General features: G+C 37.5%; 1 protein-coding gene across 2 annotated transcripts in view; it reads left to right on the plus strand.

Moving 5' to 3' along the window:
• The window catches only part of TAF3 (TATA-box binding protein associated factor 3), a 153,332-nt gene that overhangs the window by 104,093 nt on the left and 37,129 nt on the right, over positions 1–12,110 (plus strand). For both annotated transcript variants that reach the window (XM_081156095.1, XM_081156096.1), the window contains exon 3: positions 9,438–11,260. In XM_081156095.1, coding sequence (XP_081012221.1) covers positions 9,438–11,260 — 1,823 coding nt within the window. The remainder of the gene's footprint in view (positions 1–9,437; positions 11,261–12,110) is intronic.

Genomic DNA, 12,110 nt, shown 5'->3' on the forward strand with positions numbered 1-12,110 from the left:
AAAAAATACCTACTTACACATGTTGAGTTGTGTTTTAAGGATCTAATTACTGTTACATTATAGACAGGAAAATTTAAAATATATTTTATGAGGGAACATAGAAGGGATTAAAATTTTTTAGCCTCATTTGGAACTCAAAGATTAAATGTTGGAATGGGTTAAGATTGTTTTTATGTTGTTGCTGTTCCTGTCTTTCCCTGGCTTCTAGTTAGTGTCAGCCTGTCTTCCAACCGCCCCAGACCTCCCCACCTGAGCATTACCCTCCTGGCAGTATCCTGTGTTCCACACCCTTTTAATCCTTGGCATGCCATCATGCATACTTCACATATGTTCCATTTTCTTATAGTTTCCTTCCTCAAAAAGTAGGATAGTGTCGTCCATTTTTTAGCTTTATAGCCTTAAATATATTTTGGTGGCAGACTTTTAAAGATACTGCCTTTATCCAAGACATAAATCAAGTGGTCAGAATGCCAAGCATTGTTGCATGTGGTCAATAAGATAGTTAGGGGCAGAAATAGCTCTCTTGTGCCGTTTGGGTCATCTCACATGCATGGTCAACTTCATGTAGAGATGGCCCTAATAATGAAGGTCTTGAGCTCTTAGAAGTAGGAGGTCAGATGTCAATTCTTATATATTACAGATTAGAAAACTTAAGTCTGAGATAATAAAGGGGCTATGCTAGATTATACCATGCCACTGGTAACAGACCTTAAATGTAGTTTCAGTCCACCTCCCTTTCTAGTTGACATTGTGATCTCTGTCTTACATATCCCTGGATATGGACACGTATGTACCTTGTATCTATCCCTGCCACAGCACTTGAACTGATAGCCACAAAATGTGGTTGATTCTTAAGGATAGTAATCATGTCTTAGTCGGTTTTATTTTCCTAGGATGTAACATAGTGCTTGTCATAGTGGTATTCAGAAAACACTGAATGGATGGATGGATGGATGGATGGATGGATGGATGGATGGATGGATGGATGGATGGGTGGGTGGATGGGTGGATGGGTGGATGGGTGGATGGGTGGATGGGTGGATGGGTGGATGGGTGAGTAAGTAGTGAATGAATGAGCATTAGTAGTATCGAGTCACTTCAAAGAACTGGTTACAGCAACTATACCTAATATCCAGACAAGTACAACGGTGGTTGTTTGTTTGTTTGTTTGTTTTAAATTTTATTTTTGTTTAAAATATTACAGATGTCCCTTTTTCTCCCCAATAACCCGTTCCACCCCATCCTTTCCCCCTCCCCAGTCCCTCTCCCCACCATTGTCCGTGTCTTTGGGTTGTGCATATATGCATATAAATTCTTTGGTTACTCTCTCCCCCTCCACCCACCTGCCCTCGTCCATCCCTCTGACATTCGTCAGTCTCATCTATGCTTCCATGTCATTGAATCTATTCTGTTCATCAGTTTATTAAGTTCTTTAGATTCCACATATAAGTGAGATCATGTGATATTTGTCTTTCGCTGCCTGGCTTATTTCACTTAGCATCATATTCTCCAGGTCCATCCATACTGTCCCAAACGGTACTAGATTCTTCTTCTTTACAGCTGCGTAGTATTCCATAGTGTAAATGTCCCACAGCTTTTTTTATCCACTCATCTACTGATGGGCACTTGGGCTGTTTCTAAATCTTAACTATTGTAAACTGTGCTGCTATGAACATCGGGGTACATATATTCTTTCTGATGAATGTTTCAGGATTCTTAGGATACATTCCTAGGAGTGGAATCACTGGGTCAAACAGCAGCTCCATTTCTAATATTTTGAGGAACCTCCATACTGTTTTCCATAATGGTTGCACCAGTCTGCATTCCCACCAGCAGTGTACTAGGGTTCCCCTTTCTCCACACCCTCGCCAGCACATGTCATTTGTTGATTTGTTGATGGCAGCCATTCTGATAGGTGTGAAGTGATACCTCATTGTGGTTTTAATTTGCATCTCTCTGATGGTCAGTGACGTTGAGCATTTTCTCATGTGTCTCTTGGCCATCCGTATGTCCTCTTTGGAGAAGTGTCTATTTAAGTCCTTTGCCCATTTCTTGATTGGGTTGTTTGTCTTCCTTTTGCTGAGTACTATGAGTTCTCTGTACACTTTGGAAATTAGCCCCTTATCAGATACATCCTTGGCAAATATGTTTTCCCAGACCATGGGTTCCTTTGTATTTTGAGGCTGTTTTCTTTTGCTGTGCAGAAGCTTTTTAGTTTGATGTAGTCCCATATGTTTATTTTTTCTTTTGTTTCTCTTGCCCTAGGAGATGTATCAGTGAAAAGTCCACTATGTGGGATGTCTGTGACTTTACTGCCTATGTTTTCTTCCAGGATTTTTATGGTTTCGTGACTTACATTTAAGTCTTTTATCCATTTTGAGTTTATTTTTGTGTATGGTGAAAGTTGATGGTCTAGTTTCATTCTTTTGCATGTGTCTGTCCAATTTTCCCAGCACCCCTTATTGAAGAGACTATCTTTACTCCATTGGATACTCTTGCCTCTTTTGTCAAATATTAACTGACCATAATGGCGTGGGTCTATTTCTGGGGTCTCTGTTCTCTTCCATTGATCTACATGCCTGTTGTTGTACCAATACCAGGCCATTTTGATTACAGTGGCTTTGTAATACAGTTTGAGGTCTGGTAATGTGATCCCTCCCACTCTGTTCTTTTTTCTCAAAATGGCTGCAGCTATTCGGGGTCTTTTTTGGTTCCATATAAATTTTTGAAATGTTTGTTCTAGCTCTGTGAAATATGCTGTTGGTATTTTAATAGTAATTGCATTAAATTTATAAATTGTTTTGGGTAGTATGGACGTTGTAATGATATTAATTTAATCCATGAGCATGGTATATTCTTCCACTTGTTTAAATCTTCCTCTATTTCTTTTTTCAGTGTCACGTAGTTTTCTGAGTACAGGTCTTTTACATCCTTGGTTAAGTTTATTCCTAGGTATCTTATTTTTTTAGTTGCAATGGTAAATGGTATTGTTTTTTTGGTTTCTCTCTCTGAAAGTTCATTGTTGGTGTATAAGAATGCTATTGATTTCCGGATGTTGATTTTGTATCCAGCTACCTTGCCAAATTCGTTTATCAAATCTAGTAGTACTTTGATGGAGTCTTTAGGGTTTTCTATGTACAATATCATGTCACCTGCAAATAATGACACAATGGTGTTTTTCAACAAAATATATATTTTAAATTAATCCTATCATACTTGTTAATAAAAGAGGACTCTTATAAAAAACAGTGGGATGCATAAACTAATAGGAAAATAGGAAAGTTTGTGTCATCATTTGCTAGAAATTAATTTCCACACATGTATTTCCAAAAAATCAGAAGAAATCTTTTTTAAAATACACTTAATTTTGAATGAGATATATACATATAGCATTTTATTGTCCCAGTGTTTAAGGTTTAAAAACACAAGTATATTTTCTGCTTGGTTTAAGATCATGCCACTGAATTTTAAAGTTGCACGCATCTGTGCAGTTAATGAGATAAAAAGCTTTCATGCCATATGCAAGCAATTTCCTTTTCTTCCCCTAATGTCCATGAGCTTTTTAGATTATAGTGTTTCTTTAAAGGCATTTACTATTCTCGTTAAAAAGATATTTTGTTCTAAGTCAATATTTATAGTAGCTTAGAATTAACTCCTAAAAAATCCTTTTGGTGCGTTCAGACCTTATTACCTTGTTTTGTTTTTGTTCGAGAAGTTTGGTAAAGAAGCATGTTTTTCTCATTACTCCTTTGGGGAATATGGCTGTGTGGATATTTATTTGTGTCATTAATGAAGGAAAATTGGAATGGAGTGTCTCCCCCCTCCCATCAACATCTATGAAATTTTTTAAAGATGTGCGTTAATATGGATCCATTTTATTTCTTATATATAATTAAAGGAGAATTTTGACAATTGTTCTGCAGTCACACACTGAAGGAAAATGTTAATTTGGTGAATCTGGGTGCAGGGTATTCATGAGTTCTTATAATATTCTTACACCTTTTTCTATATGTTTGAAATTATGTCAAATTAAAAGATTAACAAGTAATCTTACAATCAAATGTTCCTTGGAATCCTTGATTGTTTACTTTAGAGACCATCTCCATCTGCCCCCCTTTTCCATATATTTTGATGATAAGGTATTCCGCTACCAATGAAATATCTGTTTTAAATCTTATTTTTAACTGTGGTAATAAATTTGTACTGAGTCATTCCTGTTATTGCACATAGTTTCCATTTTTTGACAAATGAGAAAGCATACCATATATGCAAAACATTTGGCAGAATGGAATTACTTCTTTAAAAAATAAATAAATAAATAAAGTTACTTCTTAATGTAGTAGCGTCTTCCTTTGATTGAATTATAGCATTCATATTTTCATGATTTTATATTACAAATAAGGTTGTTGGTAATGGACGTGAACCTTTATGTAATAACATAACAAGATCAAATACTTGTAATATTAAACTTCTGTTAACCAAATTATATGCAATTTTATAGTAAAACTCTTTCCATGGATGAGTATAGGAGAATGTTAAAACACTTTTAGGATATTTTGCAGATTATTGGTAAATGGTGCTTATTATAATGCACATACATGTAAAGAATACTTTATAGCCATTCAGCTGTTATCAAACAGAAACTAACCTTCAGGTTGGGGTTTGGGTGACTATAAAGGATAAATCACTCAATAGCCATCACATATTTATCTTATTCCAAAATCTTAGAACATAGAATTAAAATTATTCATGTAATGAAAATCTAGAAACTCATTTGTATAATCATCATTTAAGTCTGTTTTTGAACAAGCATAAGCTAGATCAGTTATTTTCATTTGTTAGAATTTTGTAATATTTTAAAAATTCAAATATATTTACTCAAGTAGAAAACTTTCATACCAGGAGAATGGATAAATAACCATAGAACAATTTTACCACAGTGAAAATGAATGAACTATAGCTACCTGCATCAACATGGATGAATCTTAGAAACATATGTTGGGTGAAAAAAGCTAAAGAACATTATAGTATGATATCACTTAATAAAAAGTTCAAAAAGAAGCAAACTAGATACAAATATGGTAAAACATTAAAGGAACAAAGGAATGATGAATATAAAGATCAAGACACTAGTTATTCGGGAGTGAGAGTGGAAAGAGCAAAGGATAAATCAGAGAGGAACCAAGGGAGTTCCATGACGCTGCTAATGTTCTGTTTACAAAGTTAGGTGGCAGTGTCACAGGTATTCATTCATTACTCTGCTTTATGGCTTCCATGTACATTGCTTAATACTATCTGGCATGTATCAGATAATTTCTAATTCAAAAATTTGTAAATATCGCCACACTTTTCCTGTTCTTATTAATGTTTAAGGCTTTCTTTTCCAGCAGAATTCTTTTTTTCACTCTGATGAATTTTGATGCTACAATTGAAGCTTTCTTATAAAATCTTTAAACATAAAAAGTAATTATAAATTAAACCAATCAAAATAAGAAACATTTGTATTTTTAAGTATTCATAAAATCAGCACTTGAAATAGTTTAGTTTTACATTCTTCTAAACCATGTAAAGCTTCTAGATACATACAAGTTGGCAGCAGGGACTTGAAATAAACAAAAATGAAAATAAACAATAAAAATAACGAAAACAGAATAACCCCTCTTAGCTCATGGAGACCCACTTTGAATCAAGCTATGTTAATTTTTTTTTTTCACGTAAATGAGAACCACCACCATTCATTTTTCTGAGATGCATTAACTCTAAATTCCAAGTGAGCCCATCTGTTTTCTGAAGTATTTGCAGGAAAACCATACAGTTTTTCCTAGCCCAGCCTACATACCTCCTTCAGTTCAAATGTTGATCTGATGGTCATCTTGCCAGTTCCAATGTGAATGAATCTCACACTAGTAAAATAATACACTGTGTAGAAAACTCAAAATTTCAAGTTGTCCTACCTATAAAACAGGCCTTCCATCTGGAAAACCTAGCTCTGTGTTACTAGCAGTTCTGGGAGTTCTCTTTCTAGGGACAGCTTATATAGTATTAGAGCAGTTTCCCTCTGCTCTCCCAGGGCATCCACCAGGGCCTGCTCTGGGGACTCGTCGGCTCGGAGCTGATCTTGGTGCAGATTAGTGTCTAGAGTGAGAGGAACAAGGCACACTGTAATATAGTCTGAAGGTCTGCTGTGCTGCCTATTGAAACCTTCCTTCTGCTTTGGCATCACTGGGATATGAACCTCTGGGTAAGTGGGATAGGAGGAGGTTCTTTGGAATTTAGAAATGTAAGACTAATAAGTATCCTAAAGTTTTTCATTCACTTAGAGAATGCCCTAATTTTTTTATGTGTTTACTTGTTAGCAGTTGAGTAGATTTGAAGTTTATCTTGTTTTTCTGGTAAGGATAGGGACAAGGAAATGTCCAAATTATCTGAATAGAGTGAGTCTAGGACCAGAGTCGGCAAACTTTTTCCGTAAAGGACCAGATAATAAATATTTTCTAGGGTTTCTTTGTTGCTTGTATAACTGGGATTTGAACCAGAGTGGGAGGGGTATTTCTAGTGGCTAACAAAAAGTGTCACAGAAGAGGGAAATTTTGATTGAAGGCTAAGAGATAGTAACCAAAGTTTAGGAGGACAGAGGTTCGCAGGCAGCAGGAGTTAGTTGCCCACGCAGAGGCACAGCAGTGAGACTGTAACCAGGTCACATGGCTGGAATGGGTAAAGTGAAAAGGGAGGTTAATTACTGAGCTGGATGATGGAGCGCCTATAGGTCATGCTGGGGAAATTGGATTTTTATATTTTATAATAGTAGCTTTCAAAATGTGTTAGCCTCACAGCAAAAGTTTTTTTTGGAAGCTCAGCATGTGAAATAAATAACTGTAGGTGTAACTACTATAGAGATTAGGGACTCAACCTCTACTGTGTAGTAACTACAAAGTGGTTCCACAAAACCCTCAGACTCCAACCTTTTGCCAACTAGTACTTTAGGGACCAATGAAGTGTTTTTAGGTGGGGAATCCTGTACTCAGATTTGTGTTTTCAGAAGGTCACTGTAAAACAGTGTGAAAGATGGTTCTGAGGCAGATAGGACTGGAGGCAGACCAGTTAGTAGGCTGTTTCAGTAGTACAGAGAAGAGGTGCTGAGGATCTGAACTAATGGTAGAAGTGGAGAGAGCACATTAAAGGAAATGTAGTAAATTAAAGTATTTTATAATTTAAAATTTAAGAATAATCAATGCCAAAAAAACAACCACCAAGAAATACAGTATAATATTGTGTTCCCAATCAAATGGGGAGGAAAAGGGGAAAGAAGTAGTTTGGAAAGGTGTTTCTGACTGAGGTAACTGGACAGATGATAGTATTTTTTGCAAGTAACAGTAGCAATAATTGTGTCTTGAATTTGTATTGTTCTTCATAGCTCCCAAAGTACTTGCACATAAATTACGTCATTTATTTCTTAGTCACTCCTTAGTGTTCTTGTGGCATAACTTCTACTGGGCCTTCATGCTCTTTGACCCCTTAAGCATCTGACTTTGCTCACTAGTCCTCCTCTTGAAAACTCTTACCCTTGATTTCTTTGACATCTCCTGATGCCCCAGGTATTTCTTTAGTTCTTCTTCTTTCTCTTGTCTTTACACATAGGTATTCCTTAGAGTACCTGGACCTCACCACCCCTTATTTCTCCCTTTAATATTATCCATTATTGTGATTTCATTTATCTCAGCAAAGATCTCTCTCACACACACACCCAGTCCTGTTTTCTGAATTGTAATATGTTTTCAGCTCCCACTTAGACATCACTAACTGTTCATCAGACTCTGTGTATAGGGATGAACTAATTATAATCATCTTCCTGCTCTGTTTACTTTCTGTTTCTGTTAGGGACTGCATTTCTCACTCACCAGGGCTCAAACCTTGAAATTGTGTATGAATCCTTCCTCTACTCTTCTACTTAATTATTTATCAGATTTTATTCACTCCATCTTCAAAATATCATCTGCCTCTATTGCTCCCTGTTCATTAGCGCTATTTTATTTCAGACCCTTATTGTAACTTACCTACATCATTTCAGTAATCCCTAATTTGCTACCTCTCCATTAGTATCTGTTACTTCCCATCTATCATATATGTTCCTGTCAGAGTAATTTTGCTAACATATACCCTGCTTATTTTTCTCCCTTGTCTAAAAATCTTCACTACGTCCAAACTACCAGTAGAATAAAGATTATGTTCATTTTTCTGGAATTCAAACTTCTGGGATCTAGATGCAACCTTAGTAAACTTACTTTCTATTGTTCCCCATCTTGCACCCTACTTTCCAGACAAATTATTCCCTGGTTCCTACATACTTCCTGTGTTGCACCTCCATCTCTTTGTCATCTGTTTCTGTGCTTCATCATTCCCAATTGCCAGAAATCCAAAATGCTGCATAATTAGTAAAGTCTTCCCCGGATCCTTGACATTGCTGTCATCTGTTTCTCCTTTGAACTGCTATAGCATTTTGTTGACTTATGGTCCTACTCGCTTCCTATGTGCTATTCATAGGCACTGTGTCCCCTGGTAAACTACAAACCCTCTTAGGCATGATTTATTTCTGACTTATTCCAGTAGCTCTTTCAGCCGTTATCATTGTGTATTATGCATGGTAAATGCTTAGTTAATAGGTGTAGAAAGAAATAATCTGATCTTACATCAACTCAATCAAGTAGGCAGGACAAGTAACATTAGCCCCTTTTGAAAGGTCAGGAAACAGGCTCAAAGAGGTGAAGAGATTGTCGAAAACCTGTTGCTTTGTAGTGCCAGACCAACAGCTGAAGCACTGTCTTTCTGATACCACAGCCAGTATGTATTCCACTGTACCACACTGCCTCTCACAGTGGCTGGCATCAAGCAAGCAAAAGAGAAGACATAAATAGTATATGAGTTGTGTCCAGCTTGGAGGTTATAAAAGTCCTAAAAAATGTATGCCTTCTTGTCATTTCTGAGGATGGCAATCATATAATAACCAATATCTTGATTTTTAGAAGTATATGTATACATTTGTGTTTGTGTATGTATGTTCGTATGTATGCATACATGTACACAAAAGGAAGAGGAAAAGAGAAAGATGGCATTTACTCAGTTTAGGAAAAGAATTAATAAAAGGGAGCAGATGGCAAACAGGAAATACTTAGCAAACTCCAGATTCTGAAAGTAGGGCCAAACCACTTGAAAGGAAAACAGCCGTTTGCATGTGCTGTCATTGATTGCCACTTTTCAGAGAATGGTGGCGTGCAAGTTTGGAAGATCCTTGAAAACATAATCACTTTACTCTCTAAACACTGTCAAAAATTTTCTTCTCTAGAAATCGTATTTGTTTGTTTTTTCATGGAAATCATTACATTTATTTGTTAGTTTTTTTAAAGTATTCCAATAACACTTCTTTTCTCTTCCTTTACCAGAAGAAGAAGAAGAGCAGGTGCCCACTGATGGGGGCACATCAGCAGAAGCCATGCAAGTTCCCTTGGAAGAAGACGATGAACTGGAGGAGGAGGAAATTATTAATGATGAGAATTTCTTGGGTAAGAGACCGTTGGATAGCCCTGAAGCTGAAGAAATGCCTGCCATGAAGCGACCACGACTAAGTGCTAAAGGAGACACCCTAGATGTAGTATTATTGGAAGCTCGAGAACCACTCAGCTCAATCAATACCCAAAAGATTCCACCGATGCTTTCTCCAGTCCATGTACAGGACAGCGCAGATGTCGCTCCTCCGTCGCCGGAGCCACCAATGTTAGCTCCAGTTGCAAAATCACAAATGCCAACCGTAAAACCCTTAGAAACAAAGTCATTTACACCCAAAACAAAGACTAAAACTAGTTCTCCAGGACAGAAGACTAAATCACCTAAAACGACTCAGTCACCAGCAATGGTTGGAAGTCCTATTCGGTCACCAAAAACTATATCCAAAGAAAAGAAATCTCCTGGACGTTCTAAGAGCCCCAAAAGCCCTAAGAGTCCCAAGGTTATAACCCACATTCCCCAAGCACCCGTCAGACCTGAAACACCAAATAGGACTCCTTCGGCTACAATAAGTGAAAAAGTTAATAAAGAGACCCTTCAGATAAAACAAATACAAACACCCCCTGAGGCTGGGAAGCTGAACAATGAGAATCAGCTGAGAAAGACTGTTGTGATGGACAAAACGATCGATGACTCTATTGATGCTGTGATTGCACGAGCTTGTGCTGAACGAGAGCCAGATCCTTTTGAGTTTTCTTCTGGATCAGAATCTGAAGGAGACATTTTTACCAGCCCTAAGCGAATTTCAAGTTCGGAATGTACGACTCCAAAAGCTTCCACTTCCTTGAACAATTTCACTAAGTCAGGATCCACTCCTCTGCCTCTTTCAGGTGGAACGTCAAGTTCTGATAATTCCTGGACAATGGATGCCTCCATCGATGAGGTGGTGCGGAAAGCAAAAATGGGAACAGCTTCCAATGTGCCCCCCAGCTTTCCTTACCTCTCCTCTCCCTCAGTCTCTCCTCCCACGCCCGAACCTCTGCACAAGCTGTATGAGGAGAAAACCAAACTGCCTTCCTCAGTGGACATCAAAAAGAAGTTGAAAAAGGAACTGAGGACGAAAATGAAAAAGAAAGAGAAGCAGAGAGACAGGGAGCGGGAAAGAGACAAAAGCAAGGACAAGAGTAAAGACAAGGAGAAAGTTAAGGAGAAAGAAAAAGACAAGGAGACCAGCAAGGAAGCCAAGTATTCGTGGAGGGAATTCCTGAAAGACGAAGAGTCAGATCCCTACAAGTTTAAAATAAAAGAATTTGAAGAGGTTGATTCCAAAGTGAGATTGAAAGATGGACTTGTGAGAAAGGAGAAAGAGAAACATAAAGATAAGAAGAAAGACAGAGAGAAGAGCAAAAAAGATAAAGATAAACGAGACAAAGACAAAGTTAAAGATAAGGGTCGTGAGGAGAAGGTGAAGGCACCAGCCCCCCTGGTACTGCCGCCCAAGGACATGGCCCTGCCCTTGTTCAGCCCCACCTCGGCCGTGAGGATCCCAGCCATGCTGCCCTCTTTGTCGCCCATGCTCCCTGAGAAACTGTTTGAGGAAAAAGAGAAACCTAAGGAGAAAGAGAGGAAAAGGGACAAGAAGGAGAAGAAGAAAAAGAAAGAGAAAGAAAAGGAGAAGGAGAAGAAAGAGAAGGAAAGGGAGAAGGAGAAGCGGGAAAGAGAGAGGAGGGAGAAAGAGAAGGAGAAGCACAAGCATGAAAAAGTAAGCGGTTTCTCATTTTCGGCACTATCTGAACAAAGTCCTATTGAAAAATGCAGGTAAACAAAGCCAGCCGTTTTGTCTGTAATTTGGATGCAAATCACCCATAACTTCACTGGAAATATGTTTGTAATGGGGTTTGAAAATTTAATTTTAATTCTAAAGCCCATAAACTCGTAATCAAGCCACCTATGCACTGGAAAGTGTTAAAAATTCATAGCCTAAAAGGACTTTACTGATTACAGACTATAAGCTCTATTAACTGTACTAATCTCTGGCAGTTTTTTTAAAAAAACCCTGTAATCTTAAACTGTGAATACTATTTTTGTAATTATCAAGTCTACCACATACTCTTTTGTACCCAAATATAAAAAAAAAAAAGATAGCATCCGTTTTTCTAAGATGCAAAAGTACGGCACTGTTCTTAAGATGGCAAGTCCTAAGAGTCCTTCCTTTCTTCACTGATTTTCTTTTCGATGAGCCATTTTTGCAAGTATTTAAGGTTATGGCTGTCCACTGCTTTCTGTAGTATCTCTTATCCTTCTATGTTCTGTTTTAATAAGATTAGGACATGTTTCTTAGTATCAAGGCTGATCTAGTGGCCTGGATGGTAAGCAGAAAATAATTCCAAATATTTTATGATGTAAGTAAATCAGGCTTCCATAGAGGACAGCCAAAGGAACTGATATACATCCTGCAGTTTTATAGAAACTAGGACCTCAGTCCTTTGAGCTCAGGATGTCACCTCTGCTTTAATGGTTTTGCTCTTCAGCCCATGGTTCTTTGGATTACAGTAGTTGACTGGTTGATTTGAAAATATTTTTAAAACTTTCTTAAAAAGTGTCCAAGTGTT

Source organism: Miniopterus schreibersii (assembly GCF_964146895.1).
Source record: "Miniopterus schreibersii genome assembly, chromosome: 1".
In the NCBI taxonomy this organism is placed as follows: Eukaryota; Metazoa; Chordata; class Mammalia; order Chiroptera; family Miniopteridae; genus Miniopterus; species Miniopterus schreibersii.